This window comes from Anabas testudineus, chromosome 5 (assembly GCF_900324465.2).
Source record: "Anabas testudineus chromosome 5, fAnaTes1.2, whole genome shotgun sequence".
Lineage (NCBI taxonomy): Eukaryota > Metazoa > Chordata > Actinopteri > Anabantiformes > Anabantidae > Anabas > Anabas testudineus.
Genome location: NC_046614.1, coordinates 20,416,206 through 20,438,490, shown reverse-complemented (window position 1 = coordinate 20,438,490; position 22,285 = coordinate 20,416,206). Strand labels below are relative to the sequence as shown.

Sequence of the window (22,285 nt, the reverse complement as noted above, 5' to 3'; positions counted from 1 at the left end):
TGTAAAATAAACAGACACCCATGAGACTTTGTGTAGCATCCCTTATAGCAGCTTCAGACAGTACACTAACCTCATTCTTAGAGGTTCATGAAGTTGATTTAACTCATTGTCTATCATGTTTCCATTCAAATAATATTGTAACGAAATATTATTATCAAGTTCCTATAATGGTTGTATTTTGATCTAACTGAATTGACTTTGTAGCACCGCAGGCTCTGCTTACTGCACAGTCGTACGGCATGCAGCTGACTGAGGAAATGTGTGAGAGGACTGTTGTGACATTAGCCTGGGGGTGTCAGTCTTATGAGGAGCAATCTGTCTGACACACGACACACACACACACACACACACACACACACACACACACCCCCCCCCCACACACACACACACACACACACACAGGTCCAGACTGGAAGCACAGATAGCATCACTGCAACTCTTTCATTGGATGAACCATCAGGGAATAAGACAAGATAACCTGACAGAAAGAGAGAAAGAGAAAAAGAAACTGAGACAATAACAGATTAATGGGGCCAGAGGAAGAAAGACAGACAGAGACAGAGGTAGAAAGACAGATATTAAATCAGAAAAATTAGATAGATAAGAATAGGAAGACATAGGAGGAGGTGAACACAGTGAGAAATCCGTCATTACTGCTTTAAAAGCTGCTGTGTGTAAAGGCCAGAGTTTGTCATTGCATTGACAGAACATGCAGCCAAGATTCAGACTCCCAGGAGCCTCTGAGGGACACGGGGTCACCTCTCCAATCCTATTCCATCACCCCTAAATGGGCAGGCTGAGTGGAAATGGAGCATGACAATAAATGCCATCAGCAGATCATTCCGGCAGAAGGGTCACTGCAAAGGTCAGGCCTACCACAGGAAGGGTGTAATCAGGGTTAAAGGCCACGGGGATAACCAACAGTCTCACTGTCCAGGCTCTGTGCAGCATATGGATGTGTCCATCAAAGATTAGGCTGCTCCTGTTCCAGATATAACAGGACATGTTATATTGTTGCATTAGCTGGTTGATTTTAGCTGAGAAATATGATCCTGTGACTGCTGCTGGGCTTATTTTGCATAATGAACACTAATCCAGGTAAAAGTCATTATCTCTCACTGATCTTTAGTCAGATCTAATCCAGTCTTAAAACAGGAGGTGTAGAAATATACAACTTTCAGTGAAACTGGAGACACAGTTTCCATTTATTAGCAACATGCTAATGGAACCCAGTGAAGGCAAAATTAGCATTTTAGTGAATACAGCCACATCAAGGTTTTAGCCACCTACAGCAGCAAAAATGTGCATTTTAGTTTGGTGGTTTGACAGAGCCTGAGATACACAACATATGTTGGACTATTCCCCACATACAATACATCTATTTAAGTGAACACACTAAAAACCCTGTTCTGTTAAATGACATATTTACATATTGCAGTAGTGAATCATCGCCACTGATTGAATCTGTCGGTTTTCTCTTTCAGCCGTTACAGACCCTCTTCAGAGTGTATGTTGTTTCCTGCAGTAACTGTTGCAGACAGGCAGTTGCGTAGCTATAAACCTTATAAACAGCACTTATCTAGGTTTGTTTTGCAGGAAACTAAACAAAATCAGCACCATATTAATGTAGCATTACAAACAGTCGCATGATCACTTACTGATGTGAGTTTGAATGATGAAGTAATCACTTATCTTGGAAAGAAATGGCGTCAGAGTATATCTGGGCTGAATGGAAGTATTCATGAATTACAATAGGAAGGCGTAAAAAGTGGTTGAGCAGCGAGGATGAAGGGCCTTAGTGTATATCTGCACTTGTCATTCCCACAACAAAAACCTTTCCCCCAGTTTTATATTCATTTCTATTTCTGTAGGAAGGACAGCAGATTGTTGTCTCTATGCTACAAACACACTGTAGAATGACATTATACCTTTGCTTACCCTGTGGCAGCCTCAAACACATAACAGGTGGTGAGTGGAATTGATTTTCTCAGGAAATGTTTCTGTAGAGCACAGTAATGCTCAGAAGGACCACAATGGCATACAAAGTAAAACTGGATGCTTCTCTGGCATAGTGAGTATATTAAGCTTGTGCAACTTGGTACCAACATGTTCCTACTCTCTATTCGTGTGTTTTTTGCGTGTTTCTCAGTTCAGAATGAAATCAATGATGTCACAGCTATAACAGAGGAACCACATTAACATTTTAGAATAATTAAACCCTTTAATGTGTCACAGGAGACTTTACCCTAAAGCACAAAATGGTCTTGACGGGCTTGAGGGGTGAAATAGTGGTTTGAGAAACTGTCCTTTAACTGAAGCATCATAAATTTGATCCCTGTAGCTGCTTCAAATCACTGATGCCTTTACAATTCAATCATTGTAAGAGAACTGGTAAATATAATTTGGAAGGTGCACACACTTTAATACGAAGAGGATGCAGTGTTGAACTAATTAAAAACAGACCAGGACATTGTCTCAGTGGCTGCTCAGCAGCAGTATTTTCTCAGAAATGGTTGAAAATGTTAAGCTCAAAGCAAATAAAGCCTTAGTCAAATACTCTGATGTGCAAATAGTGGATTCATTATGGCTTATTGAGAGTTGACTTGGTGGGGAAATTCTCCAGTGCATGGCTAAATGACTTGGACTTCTCAAAGTCACGCTTTCTAAGGAGAGCCAGGAAGGGGAGATTTGGTGGTTGAGATCACTAGAATGGAGTTTCAGAGGAAGGGAGGGACGCTGGCAGAATTGGTTTGTCCGAGGCTAAATTGAAAGGATTTTCATAACTGCACGAAGGGGGCTGGACCCCAGGCTAAACGTCTTCAGAGCTAATCGCTTTTAGATGTCTAAGTACAGCTGAACTGTTGAATGGTATTAGGAAAGGCAATTTCGTGATAACATGTAAAGGTGTCCAACTTTATGCTTTTCCTGACTGCAGTTTTATTTAGCAGTTCTATCTCTTTCTCCAAATCTCTATGTCCTCTCTTTCTTTTCTTTCTCTTGCTCACTCTCACAAACGAAAACACACAAGAGGACTGTGACTGCATTGCGGTCAGGAAAATGAAGACCATACGAGTGCCATGAATTGTTCCACTGTCCCCCTCCCACTGATTTTGTTGGTGGGCCATGGGAACCTGACAAACAATGGGAATGATTGGAGGGATGGGGGTTGCATGGAGGAGGACAGGAAACCATGTCCTCAAGGAGAGAGAAAAGAAGTGAACATGCAGAGACTGTGAGAATACTGTGGTCAAGTTGTAGAAATTGTGGGATGAAGAATTGGAAGCCGGCCATGCAGCTGAAGGTTAAGAAAAACGGAAAGAAATTGGCTGCTGTAAGTGGCCGGCTTTTAACAATAACTCTAAAAAACACACATGCACACACACTCCCTCTCTGTGACCTCTCTTCCGACCCAGTTGCTAATTGCATTTAGGTATGGGCACTTGCCAGCGTACAATGTATCTAGTGGCTGTGATCAATATTCGTCTCTTTGTGACTGTAGTTAATGTGATGGCTGAATGATTAGTCGCATCTTGTAATACACATCTCCACCTCAGTGACCCCTCCTCCCCTAAACGCTCTTGGTTTTCATTAGCAGCTGAGCTCTATCCTGAGCTTCATCTCATTAGCATTCACAGAACCGTGATGGATATATGGGCTAATCAATGCACGCTCTCCTCGGCTGTCATCCATGATTGGACCATATGCACAGCCACTCAACCTTAAAGGTGGCCAGTTGTCTGGCCTTATGTTGCCGCATGCCCCTTGTCACAATATTGAGCCAAGCCTAAGAGCATCCTCTGTGAATTCTCTGCCAAAATCTGTCTTACAGTCGATATACATCCACTTTAGATCTAGTTTTGCATGTATTTTTGTTCTGTGCACCTTTCCCAATTGGCTTTACATTTCAAGACAATATTTTACTGTTAATTAGAGGTTGGCATGCAGGAGGAAATGCTGAAGAAGACAAGTCTGTTGTTAAAGAAATGAACCAACAGATTGGTTCAAGTTGCACAGGCTGGTCTTCAGGGACAGAACTTGTCAGAATGACAGATTGGGAATGATTGGTTAAACAGAGGGTTCCTTGCCTCCTGGGTCATCACCCATATGTGTAGTTTATCGGGGTGAATGTTGAGGGCAAGACCGGCTGGCCACATATGGACGTACATTGTTAAGAACGAATGGCTGTTTTACAGACTTTTTCAAAATACAGTGGAAAACAGAGCTTTGTGGACTTTTACTGTGCATGTATAGTTTATCTCAGCATGAATACAATCATCACCTGAAAGGAAACTCAGAATCAATCCCATATGTGAGTACTCACAGGAGAGACATTCGGGTGGGTGAATTGCTCATGCAGTGTCTGGGAGTTTTACACCAGAGCCAACCCGGTTCAAGCCAAGTGACATCTTAGAAGTCTGGGGTTTTTTTTTGTTTTGTTTTCTTTGGCTCTCACAGGATGAGAGTGCAGCCGAGCATTTAAGATGCAAACCCAGCCACGAGAAAAGAAGGGCTGTTTTCGTTAAGAGCACATGGGCTCAGGTTGCATACAGTATCTGTTTGTGGAAGTCATGATAAGCTGGGTTGTTTATATCCAGCTCAGACCCAGTGAGGGAATTTCAGCAGCAGGAAGGATATTGCTGTTATTGGCTTAAATATTATTCATAGGTTAAATATATATCCTTATCAAGTGAGAGAGAGGGAAATAGGAGGCTGAACGGAGGGTCATATCAACATGTGTTATTAATAGTAAATCAGTTCAGTGCTTTTGTTACACGACGTGGACCACACGGGGGAATCTGAATCTGAATTTTTTTAATGTGTAGTCGTTTATATTGATCTTTAAAGTATAGTATTTGATTGTGGTGAAAGGCTGTTGTTATTGAACTGAACAGCCAAACAAATGACACCTCCCTTGTCAGGGTAACTACGCTCTCTAAAAAATCTTGCACGTGCACACACAGAAACAGAGCTCTGTGTCTTTTCTTAGGCCACTGTTGGAAAGCTGCACTGATGTTTATTAAGGTCTTTGCCAAGTTTTGCTTTTCTGACCTTTTTATTTTTTGTTTTCCATAAGAGGATGGACGGCATATAGATACGGCACATACTGTAGAGCGGGAAAATTAAGATAAGAAGAGTGTAATCAGATTGTTGATCTCGAACATCAGGGGGTTTCGCAGAAGACAACTGCAAACTGTGCTAGATGAAACGTATATAGGTTGTGTGTTTCTAATTCAGCACAATCAGTGATAGTGTATTGATCAAACAGGTGATCATGCACTCAGTATACATCTACAAAGTGCACGTGTCTTTGATTGCTTATGTATAGGAGAGAATGTGTGTGTGCGTGCCATTCCTTACAAGCATGCTCATTATAAAACCAATTAAACTTGCCTTACTCTCATTATGGAGCTGTGGGGCTTAAGGAGAGATTGAGGACCTGTTGTATTCCCACATGGATTCTTCCTGGTCAGTGCTGTTCTAAACGATAAAACCACTTTTAAATCTACTGAAATCAAACACCACAAATCGGTCATGATGGGTCAGTGTTTGTCTGAGATCATCCTTGTTCCCTTGGCCCTCGGTCAACCCCATCATCCCAACCCAAACGCTCAGTATCTGTCCTTCTCTAGATGGCTGTTTTGGGGTTTTTAATACGTGGTTTCACCACAGAAATGCTTACATTCTCTGATCCGGCCTATTTATGAAATAAAGTGTGGGAAAACACAATATAAACTGGCTTCATTACAGCGTGGGACTGCCATACGAGAGTGGAGGATGAGAAGGGGCAGGAGAAAGAAAACAATGGGTGAGAGAGAAAGAAGCTTAGCACTGACATATATCTGCCTGTGAACAAACTGTTTCAAGGGCAGGATTGTGAACAGTGTCGAGGTAATGACAGTCTGACTACTGAGAGACAAGCCGTGTCCTCTTATGATCAGGTATCAACAGACAATCCCGTGTCCCTACTGAGCTCGATACTTTGGTGTTTTCGAATTTGCGAGATGATGCCCCACCTTCCCCGAACCTCACAGTATTTACTCCACCACCCACACACTCACTCACTCACTCACACACACACACACACACACACACATTTTTGCACATACTTTCTTCATTTTTGGCTGGCAGAGCTGACGGTTGGAGAGGCACAGCTGCCTGAAAGATGGAGGCGTGATTGATTGATGAAGTTTTTGGTGCCCAGGGGATCCAATCATGTAATCAGTTTGTATTGATTGACTGTCCCCATTGAGAGACTGCTGAGGCTCTGCCACTGTGTGTGAGCTAGACCTGGCATGCATTCAAAATTTTCTGCAGTCAAATTTGATTTGGATGGCGAGGTTGCTTAAGTCCATGCATCCGGATACATGACGGAAAAGACTGGTAAAATCATATTGCAGACGTTTCACAACACTCTCTGCTCCAATTCCTCATTATCTTGAATTTATTTTAATTATTATGAGTGAGAAATTAATTCAGCTTTACTGTAATTGCATCACATGGTTAATGATCCAATCTCCCTGGAATTTTAAATTGGGCTTCAGTCTGTATTTGCATAGCAAATTATCCGTTTTTTTTCTCTACCTATCATGATTTATTCAGACTTTTCTTTCTTATTTAACATTTCTGACTTATATTGCATGTGTCAAGTTATCATTACTGTGTGATGCAATTCACATCATTCCTGCACCAATGGTGAAATAAGTGTCTATATGAGAAATAGAAAATTGAAGGAGTGCCTAGAGCTTTGTGGTCCAAAACAAATTAGCAATGTTCATGCAACATAAACCCGGTTTTGTCTTTGTTGTAAGTAAGAGTTACTTTTTGTTTGCTAAGTACTACAAACGGGTAGTTTACAATGGTAATAAAAGGTTTTCAGATTATTCACTACACTCTTTACACGCATTCACGCGTCTTCACACAGCTGCCTTTTGACAGCGAAAGCATCAGTAAGCCACTTATTATAAAGCCAGACCTGCTTATTTGTTTGCTTCACTGCAACAGCACATCTTGTTTGTAGACAGAGGTGGGAAGAGAGAATCGAAAACCCTTCACCAGTGGGCATCTGTTATCCATGGTTGCATTTAATGAGCCCCAAAAGACTGCCACTTGAAAGTCATTCCAAAGTAAGATTAGATTGTTAAAACACACTGCTAAAGTTAGCTGCATCATGGCTGTGTCAGTGTCACACAAGCCAATTAGACTAGTGAACAAGTAGATCTTACTTTCTTTCCTCTTGGCTCAGTCTCACTTTTACAACAAATGTATTGTTGCTTGTGTTGGCACTGTAGTAATTAACCACTTTTGGGGCTACCCTGCACATACTACAAGTTAAGAAAACTGTATGTTAGATGCAAAAAGATGTTGTCAATGAAAAGAAATGAAAGCATCCACATACTTGGAAAATATCTGTAGAACAGACAAGTTCTGACATTTTTGGAGTAACTGTGCTGAATCTCACTGGTTCTCCAGGTCCTTCCTGTCTGTGAGATAGATGAGATCAAGATCAATTCTTCTTCTTATGTCTTGAATCTCTGTGTTGGACACAGACCAAGTTTTTTCTCCAGTGGTAGAGAAAGTACTTCCAGGTTCACACAAAGTAGTTTTACTGTAATTTCACATCCTTGTTAATGAGCTAATGTTAAAATGGACTACTCCAATCAAAGCTGTTTTACTTAGGACAGATGTCCCTCTACAAATGTACAGTAGACATTCAGTCACTGTGTCCTGCACAATGGTGTCTCATTGCCTCTGTGTTCATCTGCAGATCCGAGTGGACGGTCATTTGGAAGGAGGCGTGCTGTACGAGACAGTGACTGTGATGAAGGACAGCAGCCCCATCCTCCGGGACATGGTCTTCTCCTTGGACAGGAACTCTCTCTATGTCATGTCTTACAGTCAGGTGAGGAAACGCCTTCATATTGCTGCTGCTGTCAGGAAAAATACTGAGCGGTGGGGTAATGAAGCGAACACTAAGTCCGTTCTTCAGTTGGAGTCCTGTGTGTTAAGCCCCTTTGAAAACAAGCTGACGTGTCCTTGAGTTAGATATTATAGGTGTAACATGAAATTTGGAGGCAAACGTTTTACTTGACATGAAAATGCACAGTATGGGAAAGTTTTTGCCACAGGGTCAGAGGAAACTATATGAAAACAAGCTAAAATGTATTAGTATATAATGTAATGTATTAGTTTAACTATTTGCAAAAATCTAATCTCACTACTAAAGGAGCATATTGCAAATAGAAATGTGCTTTGTTCTGCACAGATACCAGCGTTACTGCTAGTGTTAGCATTAGTGTGTGCAGCTCGGGAATTAACAAGAAATCAGTTTCAAACCAAAGCAATTTATAATAAATATTAATTTTATTTATTTGCAATCCACATAATTATAACTGAAGCAAATCTCCAATGTAGCAAATCTCCTACATTAACACACTGTACGTCTACAGTAGACTTTGTTAAATATGCAGGCTGTGTGTAAAGGGAAGGACCACTGTTCTAATTAGTTATCCATGCGAATCGACTTACAGAGCATGCATCTTTTGTACACTCCACACACATCCCATAGAAAACCCATTAGCGGCTTTTTTTCTTCTTCTGTGTGGCTGTATCCCCCCTTGTCTGCTCCTCACTTGGCCCGGCATCACAGAGGCAAGCAGTTGTTGTTGTTGTTGGACGATATTCTCTGCACTCATTGGAGATAAGAGTGAACAGTGGTAATCACTTTCAACTCCCATCAAGTGATTATTTTGGCACGGCTGCATGGCACTGTAAAATGGGATTAGGTTCCAGTGTGGCCAAAAAAAAAAAAAAAAAAAAAGTCCCTATCAATTGCTGTCACTTGTCTTCTGTCTACTGGAATGTGTTGAGCCAGAGTCACAGGACATGAAGGCAAAGGGCACTGGGACAAGTACAGTTGTGTCAGTATTTCAGAGTGGCACCAAACTCTTATTTGGGAGCTTGAACAACTAAAAGCACCAATTTTAAGAGAAAAGGGGTGTCATTTGAGGAAGTGAGAGAGAGCAGAGATCCCATTGTCTTGGGTACTGTCTTCTAAAACAAATCAAGGCAGCTCTTCCTTCTGCGTGATAGACTGGAAGAGACAGGACATCACTTATTGATGAGTTATGGTCGTTCAAGGAGAGACACATGCTTCCTTAAAGGAGATAGCCAGCTACTGGCTTCACTCTGCCTTCAGTGACACATAACAACCAACAAAAACCAAGCCCTACTTGGCCAGGCATTTTCTCTCAATATTAGAACAGCCTTGTAGCCCTCAGGAGCCCGAGCAGTCTTTCTGTCTCCTTCTCCATCTTTGCTGAGTTTTGCCTTCGGATTTTCCCGCAGTTCGGGAAAGGAAACCCCTGGGGAGAAGGCTTCACTCACAGATTTCCCACATTTCCAGCAGATCCCAGAGATGCGAGATTTTCAGATTCCTGGGAGGCAAACAATACAGGAGTGATGTAGAGTGAGGAGCGTGGCACAGACAGATTTGGCTGAGATCTGCCGACCCTTGTGGAATAACAATGAGCTTCTCTGTCTCCTGCCGAGTGAAACACGCAGGGTTAGCATGATGATGAAGAGTGAAGAGAGAAAAAGCGGGAATCAAGATGAATGTGCGAGGAAATTTGTTTTAGTGAGTCTTTGTCTACATGGGGAACCATTATTGATAAAAAGAAAATCTTCACAGCAGTTAATCTGTTGTCTCATGTGTTTTACATTTGATAATTTCTTAGAATAGAAAAACCCATCATCCAAAGACAGAGTCACCTCACTGAATGTCACTTGTCTGTCTGCAAAATGATGGCTAAGACTTTAAACCTGAGAAAAGGGAAGAAACTGCTGCAGGGTATTTCCAGGGCAACTACCACTCAGTAAAATGTAAACTCACACCCATTTTAAAGTTCTCTCTACCTCTGTTTACCTTTCCTCTTTCACCTGTATACTGTACAGCAGTGTGTCAGCTGTACGTACTCCTTTAACATCAGCAGTTTATAATCAACATCTTCACCCATAAGCTACAACAGTGCTTCTTCTTTGGTCTTCTTTTTCAGTAGGTTTTGACTCAAAATAGAAAAGACTCAAAATACAATTAGGTTGATCAGTGAAATCTTTGTACTCAAATTCAAACACATTAACAAATCATAGATTGTTCCTCTTTATTGCATTCTCAACCTTTCTGGAAATGAGGTTTACATTTTTTGAAAATCATTCTTTATTATTGGTTGAGCTACTTTTAAATATTTCCCTATACCCCTAGGCAACTCAAGAAGTACCTTGTGAGGTACAGATAACCCTGGTTTGTAATCACTGCTGAGCAGCATGTGTGCTTATCAGGCTATGAGAAAGTGAAAGTGGAAATGTAGCACTACACAAATGTGTAAATATTGGGCTAAAACTGAAAATTCTCACTGTTTTCTCAAGTAGATGGCTTTATTAGAGGCTGTGGAACGTGCAATCAAGTTAAACGAATGAATCTTCCTTCCACTGCACTTAAATCCAAGTCAAAGTACAATTAAAGTACATACAGTAAATTCAGTAGCCTCTAGTCTGTTGACAAATTTATGTTTAAGTAAGATATTTATCATTGATTAGTGAAATCGAGATTGAAGTTCTCATTTTTATTTTTTCATGAGAACTAGTTAAATATTTACATTTACATCATGATTTTTTAAACATACAGAACAACATTACACAAGTGGAAACAATAAACTAGTGATTTAACAATTTGGAATAAACTGATCACGGCAGTGTAAACATCTAAAAGTTTATATTTGTAAAGTTACATTATATCTGGATATATAGTCATAGCAAACTGTGTAATGTAAGTAGTGAATTGCAGATGTTATATTTTCTGCAAGTTTGGAAATGTGGACAAATCATCATCAGGTTCTGCGACGATACAAAACTGGAGAACATCCAGAACCAGCCACACTGAAACGTCACCTCTCAGTTTTTTCTCTCTGGGCTTTAAACGACCACGTTTCTCCTGAAGAAATGACCTCAGAGACGACAAGACAAACAAAAGCTTGGTGAGAAATAATAAACATGGAGTTTGGTGATGAATGATTTATGAGGCATCTACAGTTTACTGAATATGAACTCAGTCTGAAGGCGAAATTCACAGACCCAACAATCATACCACTGACTCGTACAATCATACGTACTGATCAAATTAAACAACATACAGGTTCTAGGTTTTCATCTGTCCCGTTCAACAGCTCATAGGATGTAGATAACTATTTACTCCCTCAATCACCATTTATATCATGGTGACTTTCACTCAAATGGCCACAATAACAGGAACATTAACTGTATCTGTCTTTTCCTAAAGGTATACTATTCATATTTTAAGACCAACAAACATCTGCTACATTATGGCTTCCTTTGAAAGTCGATCAAAACAAAGTGGATTCTTATTGTAATTGTTAGTTTATCCGTTGCCAATTATATCCATTTAATATAATAACATTTAAAGTGATTTTCCTAAGGTTTGACCCCTTTTAGTTCTATTCTCAGCTGTTTATATGCCCATACTTGCTTTTAAAGCAAAGTCCAGAGGAGTGACTACCTCTTTAACCTGTAGTAATCTAATGCTTTTGAGAAATGCTGCACATTAAGGCAGGTAATTACAAAGGTTTTACATGAACAACAATATTCCATTATCATTTTCTTATTTTAGTTTACAGGATTGCTCTTCGCAAGAGATATTCAGGAGCCACACAACATACTGTTAAAGAATGTTATGTTCTAGGACTAGGACACAATGGTTTGTCGTGTTTAGCATTTTATTTCTGTGTATTCACATAAACTGGGCTGATTAAGATAAATTATTAAGATTAAAATACCAAAATAACCAGAACACCATGTAACATAGTGAACAGAGAGAGAAACTGATCAGCTGATCCAGCTGCTGAGCTGCTAACATTTCAGTATCCTGTGAGCTTAAGTACACGTCTTCTGATCTTATTTGGATTCAATAACATGCTCCCACTCAGGTTCCACTAAACAAATCACTGATGTGCAGCGAGAGCTTCACATTTGATTCTGTGCCAGGCAGCAGAAAGCTGAAGATCCATAGCACTCGACTTGAGAAGGTCAAACTGCCTAACAGCTACAGACCAACTTTGTTAGTTTAGATGAGTTCCAGTCCACAACAATTCATGGATTATTCCTTCTGTGTCAGATATGGACTTAAAGCCCTCCGCCCCTCCCATGCTACAAAATCATTTTGCTAATGGAATGCACCAAATGGGTTCTGAACTTGGAAAAAAAGAGAGAAAGTTATTTTGTAGGGAGCAGCAGATAATCCATTTAGCCAACACAGAACTGAGAGAGCACCCACTTATGCTATCAAGACACCGGAGACACTCTAATCCATAATCCACTCTTCATTTCTGATTGCTTACATCAGGAAATTGCTTCCATCATATGTACAGACCTGGAATAATAACATAGTATAAAATAGCCAAGCTCAGGCTGCATCTCCAACCTGGTTTTGTATGCAGGGGTGGTGCTGGCCGTGCAACACAGCTTATGGTTTGCCAGACATTCACACTTGGAAGTGGATGTAGCAGTGTAGTTGTCGGACTCTCAGTGTGACTGTGTGTTTCAGTGTTTGAAACACAGCATAAATCTTTACTGCAACAGTTGCAGGAGCTCGCATATGGTCATGCTTTAGTGGTGCGGGAACATCCTTTATGTACCGCTATAAAGAAAAGTTAAATAAGAATAGTAAAAATGCTTCTGTGGTGTCATTTCATGTTTTTTTCTGCCATTTGAGAAAAAGAAAATTCCTCATGTGAGCAGAACCAGAATACAGCATGTTGCAAATTTGTGTCAGCAGCAGGAAGCAGAAAAAAAGGGTTGTTTTCCCCTGGGATGTTCTTCACTGTGAACTGTGATGAGTCTTCCATATATTGCTAAATAGACAACATGATGAAATGGGCTTTGGTCTCTCCTCATCAGAACTGCTTGTTATTTCATCAGAATGTTTTTGACCTTATTTCTACTGCATGGCAGCAATTTTTTCTTAAAAACGTTTGTCGCACAAAGAGATGAAAACTTAAACAAGAAGACTGACATTTCTGCTGCATATCTGTAAATTAATCATGTGCAGGTCAAGTCAGGAGAAAGTACATTTTAGTTGATTTGACATTGTATAACTACCTACTGCACAATAAATTCAGGTAGCTGCAAAGCCCTAATACAGTAACTTAATATGAATACAGATATTCAGGTCAATTTCCTAAAACTATCTATACATCTTATTAAAATGTATGATATAGCTCAAATTGGAACTAAATTGGATTCACTTTCTTTAGTTTCTCACCCTGAGCGTGAAGCTGTCTGCAGAGGAATATACTTTTTGTTGAAACGATATGCAAATAGTGGAGACAATGCAACTTTAATTTGCCGCTAGTTCTTATTCCTTCTCTTTTCTGTCTGTTTTAAATAACTTACCTGTGCATATTTTATTTAACGCATTTGTTATTATACAATTTAAACCACACTGTATTTTCCCTGCTTCAGGTGGTGCAGGTCCCTGTGGAGGCCTGTGAGCAGTACGGCACATGTGCCGAGTGCCTGAGCTCTAGTGACCCCCACTGTGGCTGGTGCGTCCTCTATAACATGTAAGTCAGCTTCCTATGTCTTCTCCCAAGCTTACATACGCACATCACATCCCAGGGATTAAAACCACAACACTGCTGTTTCCCTAACAGCTCCCAAAAAGCTATAAATACACTTAACCACATTCAGGTCATATGATCTGTGCAGTTTAATATTTAAGATTTATTCTACTCCCTGGAGTTCACTATTATAAACAGCTGGTGTTCCAAAGAGAATAAAATCTGTGAGGGGTTTCTGGACAGTGTGATCCCTCTTAAATAACACTATTTAGGACAACTGAAACTGCATGTCCAACAGATTTTATTGTGACTCAGGCAGGGGGACAGACTGGTGTTAATGGAGGAGGGAGGGATTAGCCTTGCAGTTGCAGCGCTTGTACAAACTGGACCTCTACGTACCCAGGGAACATTTTGGACCTGGCGGGGCAGGCTTATCTCTTCCATCTTAATTATCTGACCCCCAGGTTAACTTGCATAATACCTCGATATGGAGCAAAGGGAATTCAGGAGATTAAAACCCTGTGTTTCTGAACCAGCCGCTGTGTCTGAAGCTGACCTCAGCCAGGGATTTACGCTTGTCTCATCATATGACGTCTGCATTTCAGAGAGCAATATCCTGATGATGATCAAAATTATTTAAATTGCAGCGCGCTCTGTGTGTTAGAAAAAGAAGAATTTGGTTTTAATCTAAATTATCTCATTAAGTGGTTGTTTTTTCCTTTTTTTCTTGAGTGCTGACTTTGTCTGCAAGTCTCATTATGCTATTTATTTAAAGTAATGCCTCACACTTATCAGTTAATAGATGCTGCCGTTTCCTCAAGTAATCCAAAGTGAATCATGATCCCTCACACTGTGGAATGAGGCTACTTTATTTTTCTGTCTATTAAATCCAGATTGGGGTCTTTTTCTACCCTCTGAATAACTCTCACAGAGTGTCATGTAGACCGCTTTCAGGATCTCACTTTCCCACCCCTACCACGGTGCACCAAAGCACCTATCTGACAAAGTGCGTGTGGGGAGGGGTGTGTGTAGCTGAACATGTAAAAAGCCTGAAGGAAAAAAGAGAACAAATGGCTCCATCAGACAAAACACGGTGAATAAAAGAGGAAAAATAAAAGGCAATGAAAGACAGCCTGAGATAAAAGGCATCTTTTTTTGGAGGCACTTCAGCTGATGAGCGGTCAGAAGGTGACTATCTACTCCTGTGGCTCTGGTGCGCCTCAAGGAGCCCAGCCTGCAACATCTGTCTCTGCGTTTCCATTCTGACTTTATATTCCGTTGTAATTACAGCAGAGGCCTCGGTACTCTTTGAGCTCTCTCACGAGGTGCCACCCCCTCAGCAATATCTGAGAGTGTATTAAGTACTGTCTCCCCTCGCTGTGGACATTACACATTTAAAAAGAAAGAGATAATGGTGTACAGCCAGAATGCTCTCTGAGTTTGCTATTAAGCTTTAACTCTACAGCTGAGAGACTCTTGTTCTTTATAATGCAGTGTTTATATTGAAGAACAGACTGTCTGTTACTCCCCGAGCTTGCACAGAGAAAACTCATATATTGCCTCTTTTGAAGAAACCGGCATCAAACACAACTCAACAACAAACCCCATTTCTAGAACTAGGCAAATTGCTGAAAGTTAAATAATCCTGTCTACCCTGAGCCATAACAACCGCACTTACTTCCACCTCTCTTCTCTTACTTGCACTTGTAAGATTATTCTTAGGTCACACGATGCTGCTGACCCGTTCACTTCTTAGTTTTAATTGCCTGTTAGGATCGAGGAGTTAAAGATACTGTTTCACTCAGTGTTATTTGCTCTGCAGAAAAGCAAAGTTGAAAAAAAAAAAAAAAAGTAAAGCTTCTAATCCAACTAAGATTAGACGCTCATAAAAAATGAGATTTGAGATACATTAGTCCATGCTTCATAATATGATTCCATCTTCGACCAGTTATTTCACTTCAATCTTCAAACACAGTCTTCTCTTGCACTACTGACTATTTATGGACAAATGTAACTGTAAGACTATTTTACACAAGCACAAAAAGTCGGCTATTGTCAGCAGGCAACATTTTCACATTGACTTTGTTAACATCTTTAGCAGGTGTAATGTTTATTATAGTCACCACTTTTTAATTAGCACTAAGTAACGTAGAGTGATGAGAATGCCATTAGTGTTACAGTTTGTTGTGGACATTATAAAATGGAACAAAATATTATGGCAATCAGCCGTACTGTTTTATACATGTTTAATTTTGAGTTCCTGTCGCTCCACAGGTGCTCAAGGAGGGATCGGTGTCACAGGGCGGAGGAGACCTTCCGTTTTGCCACTGACATTGACCGCTGTGTGAAGGTTATCGCTCACCCTGACAGCATTGCTGTATCAGCACACAGTGTCCCTGTGAGTCTGCTTATCATTCCACCAATCACTGCACTGTCACGTCACTCACAACGCCAGTGTTCATGAGCAATCACTATGAGTAGCCTTGCACCGCCACATGTGCAGTCGGTACTGTATAGCCTGGGGGAGAAGATTAGTTTTGTGATAGATTGGGGGAAGGGGGAGATTGTTCCTGTATGGCATCAACTCTATTTGAGTTTTAAGTACATGTAGTGGGGGATGGGAGACAAATGTGAAGAACAAATTAGGTGGGAGTTGTTTTTGTAGCAATGTGCTACACTGTCTGCATCTCTGATGCATCTGCCAAAAGGTTAATTACATTTCCTAAAAGCTTAATTCGTCTGTTTTTGTACACTAGCCAAGACCACAGAGGAGTCAGGTACAGTAGGAGCTGAGGAACATTATCTTAAGAGAACAGTTTGACATTTTGAGAAAAAACATTTTAATTTATTAACATGTTAAATATGAAGCTGGAGCCAGGAGACGGTTCGCTTTACAAAAACTGGGGGGAAACAACTTGCTTGGCTATGTCTAATTGCAACAAAACATGCCCGCCAGCTCCACTGAAGCTGCAGATAGCAGATTTTGCCGTTGCTGGGCAGAGCCATGCCAGCTGTTTCCCCTCTATCCAGCCTTTGTGCTAAGCTAAGCTAATCATCAGTTGGCTGTAGCTTCACATTTTATGGACATATACAGTATGACAGCGGCATCAGACTACTCATCCTACTCACAGCCAGAAAACCAATGAACAGATGTCAAACCATGGTCTTAATCAAACGATTAACTGATGATTAATGCAAGGTGACATTCTGCACCATGCACCAGTCTCAAATTCGGTCCATTAAATCTTCTCCCTCTGTTTGCTTTTAGCTTCTGCTGGAAGTGAATAATGTTCCAGACCTTTCTGCTGGCATCACCTGCTCGTTTGGTCAGCAGGCCCAAGTGGAGGGTCACGTGAAAGGGAACAGGGTAATGTGTCTGTCCCCAGCTGGGAAGGAGGTGCCTCAAATACCAGAGGGACAAGGTGAGCTGAGATATCAGGTCCCGAAACAAACAACTAAATTTTTTAGGATGCAAGTGTCAAGAGAAGAACTCTAAACATCGACATTGCATATGTTAAAAAAACATATTTCCAATTGTCCACCTTGCATTTTTGTTTTTGTTTATCCAAAGAGTCTGATAAGAGCTGTAGAATTTCCTCTGAGCATACACAGTAATCCTTCAATTGAAGTTTCTGACTGAAGGTTTTCTCAAGACAACAGCAATATGCCCTTGCGGAGACACAGGCACCAGGTGGCTCTTTACAGAAGTGTGATAAAAGTATTAATATTTTTTCTCATTTTGACCTCCTCTTTTTGCTCATTGTTTTCATTCTTCCACCAATCCTTTTCTGTCGCTCTCTGTCTTACTTGCTTTTCATGCTGGGCTGTCACACGCTCATATTTTTTCATTCCTTCTCTCTCTCTCTCCCTCATTTCACTTATTATGCTTCCCGTGTCCCCCTCTCTCACTCTCTCTTTGTCAGACTGGGCTGGCGTAGAGCTTCGTCTGAACTCAAAGGAAACAGGTCAAATGGTCGCCAGCACAGAGGTGAAGTTCTACAACTGCAGCACCCATCAAACGTGAGTCCATCTGCTAATGTCAGTCCACCCCCAACCCACCCATCCACTTCTGATTTGTTCAATAGATAGAAGAGCACAACTTAATTTAGGGCAATGATGTACTGATGCTCACAGCCCCACTTAAGATCAGGCTGTTAGATAACCTGTGAGTTCAGTCTATCTGTCAGATTTCATTTGAATCAACATGATGCATTTGCCATGGCCTGTTTGTTTCAAGTCTGCTCCGACTGGCAGTTTGTGAGCTCACTGCTCACAGCTTTAGATACAACTAAACACAGTTTTTCTGTCAGTTAATAGACGCTACACTTTCTGCAGAGCATGTATGCTGTTTTTACTCTATACATATTGAGCATTTTCACCAGTTTGCCTTGCTGTAGGCCAGCAGTCTCCTAGGACCTCTAAATAGATAAGCATTAGACTCGCACACCCCCTTTTTGACTCAACTTTCTCCCAAGGAGCCTTGCCAGAGAATTGTGTTTGTTGTCAGATACTGTATAAGACAGTTCAGATTTGAAGCCTTGCTCTGGTGCCTTGAGGGCAGATAAAATAATGTAAATTAAAGAGGACTTTATTTAAATGCTCATCAGTTTTATCGTGCCAATAGTCGCTTCCTAACTGGGCAGGGAAGCTGTTTTGAATTTGAGCCATTATGCTAATGTCAACAGTGTTTACTGTAACAGTAAACTATGACAGGAGTGTTTCTAACTGAATAACAATTAGACTGTGGATACTGTTGGGATGAATGCCGATTAGCTGCATTTGTTGATATATAAGAAGTCTGCAAATCAGCATCACAGCATCATAAGGAAGATAACAAAGCTCAGAAGAAGACAAATGAAACATTTTACTTTTCTGTTCACTTTACAGTAACAATTGTGAATAAAAGGAACATTCTTCCTTTTGTCTTTAGGTATGGTTAGTATTTAAACTGACAACCTAACATACACACTTCACTAGCATTGAACTGTGCCTTGAAATATACTGAACTATCAATGCACAAAAGCTGGATTCAGGGATATATAATAAGTTCACTCTAGGAGGGAGCATTTGATTGATGGCGAATTCATAGCCAAACCCAGGAAATTAGCCTACAGTGGATACAAATGCCTTCTATTCAAAATGCTCCCTGACTGCGACATGTATGCCCCAATATAACCACATTAAGCCATTACAGAGAAACAGTTGGGAGCTCATCACATCTGCCCCACACCAATATGGCCTCCATTAGCAGCAGTGTGACCCTGTGAACTCCTGTGATTAATATTTCTGACCAAACACACTCCTAACCCAGCTCCACCACCTCCCCCACCTCTATCACCTCAGCACCACATCACCCTCCATAATTAATTATCCAGTGTTTGTAGCACCCTGCTAGTCCAGTGCTATTAATACCCAGCCCCCTAAAATTTCTAGTCACACACACATTTATGTCCACACTGGCTACTGACCAGCTAATTAATACCAACATTTAAAGCTGCTGCACTACATTTATCAGCACGTGTGTCTTGCTATGAGCTGCAGTCTTAGGAGTGTTTCAGCTGGTTTAATAGTTTCATTTTATTGCATGTCCACATTCAGGGGGACAAACTCTGATAGTTCATTACTCTGTTTTCTGCACAGCGGTGCACCTCTGTTATACAGGGCAAAGTCCATGCCCCGCCTGGAAAATAGGACATGTTCAATTTTCAACTCTCCAATTGCTCTGTTTGGTATATCAGCAGCTGTGTACCAACAAAAATCTCTATTCCCTCATCTCTTCATCTTTCAGTTCTCATCCTAAAGTTATAACCAATCCTTTGTTTATTGACCAAAATATGATTAAATCCAGCCTAACGTGGTTGTTTTAGCTCGTCTTTAATCTGCAGCTGACCACTGGCTGCAGTGAGCCGAATCACAGCCAAACGTGTTGCACAATTCTACCTATCAAATATTCAGTTGTGACTTTCATTACTGATTTTTATGTAATCCTGCTTTCATTACAGTAAAGAATCAGAAACCCTGAGTGAATTGTAAAACGAAAAGCTCCACATCTAACAAGGACACTGTAAGTCCATGTTAGATAACACTATTACATATATAAAGAGTAGAGTTATTCAAGTGACAATAACACTTGAATAGTTACTCCCCTGCCAGGACCTCATGCTCAAGGTCAGTTATTGTAATCGACTACATAGAACTAACATCCATGCTGTCTGCACAGAAACATGTCAATCTGATCTTTCCATGAAACAGGCTGATAAATTCAGCAAAAAGCTATAATCCTTTGTCAGTCTCCCCTTTTCAATCCTCTTCACCCAGGAGAGGAAGATGATGGGTTGAAAGTAAAGAGGGATTAAACTTTAACAAATTACATACTGTGTAAATGCAGTGCATCTCAATGTTAAAGAGGTGCTACCAACTCTTTGCTGGCTCAGTGTGTGGTAATGTGTTCATCTCATCCTGCAGATGTCTGTCTTGCGTAAACAGCACTTTCCTCTGCCACTGGTGTAAATATCGCAACCTGTGCACCCACGACCCAAGCAGCTGTTCTTTCCAGGAGGGCAGAGTCAACGCCTCAGAGGTACATTAACATACAGACACTGCTGAGTTACAGTTTTGTTAGCTGATTAGTGTCAAGCTCTCAGGACCATCATTTGTTAGTTTCGATGTCACATTTTTATATCAAAGACACAATACATGATTTCAATATAAAATATAGCCCCACTACGAATAATGAACCTGCCGAAGGGTCAGCATGACGGAGGTATAATGACATTAACACTTTAACATCTTAGATTAGCACGTTAGCATGGAAACATGTCTGAATAAACCCAAAACACAATGCAACCAGGAATTAGTTAATGTTAAGTCACATCACAAATTTAAATGTTGACCTCATGGTGGCACTGGAGTAAAAGTTGAAATATCACAGTGCTAAAATACTGTTACAGGTGAAAGTCCTCTATTCAAAATAGTACTAAATTAAAAATACAAAAAAACTGCCTTATGAAAGGCTTAAAGTACTTTAAGTGCACATTAGGCAGAATTCACAACAATTACACTTACATTAATATTATATTATTGATAACAATGGTTAAATGACTTCATATGCGATTTGATGATCAATGTTTTTAATATAAGAATAATTATTCCTTAATTACTTTATGCTGTATCTTGCTGAGCAGTTTTACAGTTTCACACTGGGGATCAATAAAGTCATACAGTTATATCACATTTAGTGTAATAAGAAGTAGCAGACAATTAGGTACCATACTGAAGGATGGTACTTAAATGTACCATTGTACTTAGTTACTTTCCACCACTGTTCATCCAATAGTTCTGGTGTTTCGGTCTAGATCACATTGACTCAGAGGCTGTCATTATTATTCCTAGAGTAGCACTGCTGGCATATATAAATACTGTATATACAGAGAGAAATTATTATGAGTCAGTCTTAGTCTTACATACTAAGACAGCCTGTTGGAAAGAGTGTAACCTGCAGTAGATGAATGCAAAGCTATTTATTTGCTCTAAAAATCTGTGTTACATTAGTGTTTCATGATTATCTGAGGTATTTATATGTATTATGTGAATTAAATTCCACAGATAGACACATAGAGTATTCAGATGTCAGAAGATAATCTACATAGATACATTAGTTCATAGTTATATCCAAACATACTGTATGTTAATCATCAGAGAGAGAACTACTCATGTACAGTTAATAATAGTAACAGTATGTTTTATTTATGGTGACTGTTGAGGTGTAGCTAATGTGAAAAATGAACAGTCTGTTGCTGTCAATAGAACAATGTGTGTTTGTATGTTGTTTTTAAAGGACTGTCCTCAGCTCCTTCACTCAGGGGAAATTCTCATTCCGGCCGGCGAGGTCCGACCCATCACCCTGAAGGCCCGAAACCTTCCCCAGCCACAGTCGGGCCAGCGGGGTTACGAGTGTGTGGTGCATGTGCAGGGTGTCAGCCACCGTGTCACAGCACTACGCTTCAACAGCACCAGCGTGCAGTGCCAGAACAGCTCGGTATGACCTCAAACACTCCCAGTGTGAGTCTCACAGCTGTCAAATGAGGCAGACAGCTTGGATGCTGTGTAGGCAAGGTACATAGGGTACATCATTGAATACCGCCTGAGGTGTTGGGCATACTGAGAAGGAAAGAGAAAGTGATGAGGAAAGTGCAAAGCATGTGACAGAAAGGAGGAGAGTGACAGGGTAGGAAGGAAGGAAAGGAAGAATATGTATAAAGCAGACATTAAACATTATGTTTAAAGTTGAAAGGATGTAAACCATGACTTTAATACAACTTTGTCTGGTAAGATGATTTGTCAGACTAATAGCTGGGTGTTCATAGAGCGTGAATGTAATCTCAACAAAAAGTCACAGGTTTGGGATGAATACAGGACATTTTTTGTGATTTCCTTTTTTGCACAATGCAAATGACAGGATACATTTCAATGCAAAGCATACCTTGCTGCTCTGTGACAATGAATGAAAAGGCCATTTCCTTCAGATGTGGATGATCGGCCACCCCAGCCAGGGTTTGCATCCCTACATGTCAAATAGGAGAGGAGCAGACAGCCATGGCAGAAATGACAGATGGTTAAAAGCCTCGTCTCCCTGCTCGCCCTTTCATCCTCTCATT

At 40.5% G+C, this 22,285-nt stretch overlaps 1 protein-coding gene across 1 annotated transcript in view; it reads left to right on the top strand.

Annotated features, from left to right (window-relative positions):
- The window catches only part of LOC113154573 (plexin-A2-like), a 60,787-nt gene that overhangs the window by 15,867 nt on the left and 22,635 nt on the right, over positions 1–22,285 (top strand). Inside the window, exons 4-10 of the mRNA XM_026348853.1 lie at positions 7,766–7,900; positions 13,531–13,631; positions 15,903–16,026; positions 16,897–17,050; positions 17,552–17,648; positions 20,094–20,208; positions 21,466–21,666. Of these exons, the coding sequence (XP_026204638.1) occupies positions 7,766–7,900; positions 13,531–13,631; positions 15,903–16,026; positions 16,897–17,050; positions 17,552–17,648; positions 20,094–20,208; positions 21,466–21,666 (927 nt within the window). The remainder of the gene's footprint in view (positions 1–7,765; positions 7,901–13,530; positions 13,632–15,902; positions 16,027–16,896; positions 17,051–17,551; positions 17,649–20,093; positions 20,209–21,465; positions 21,667–22,285) is intronic.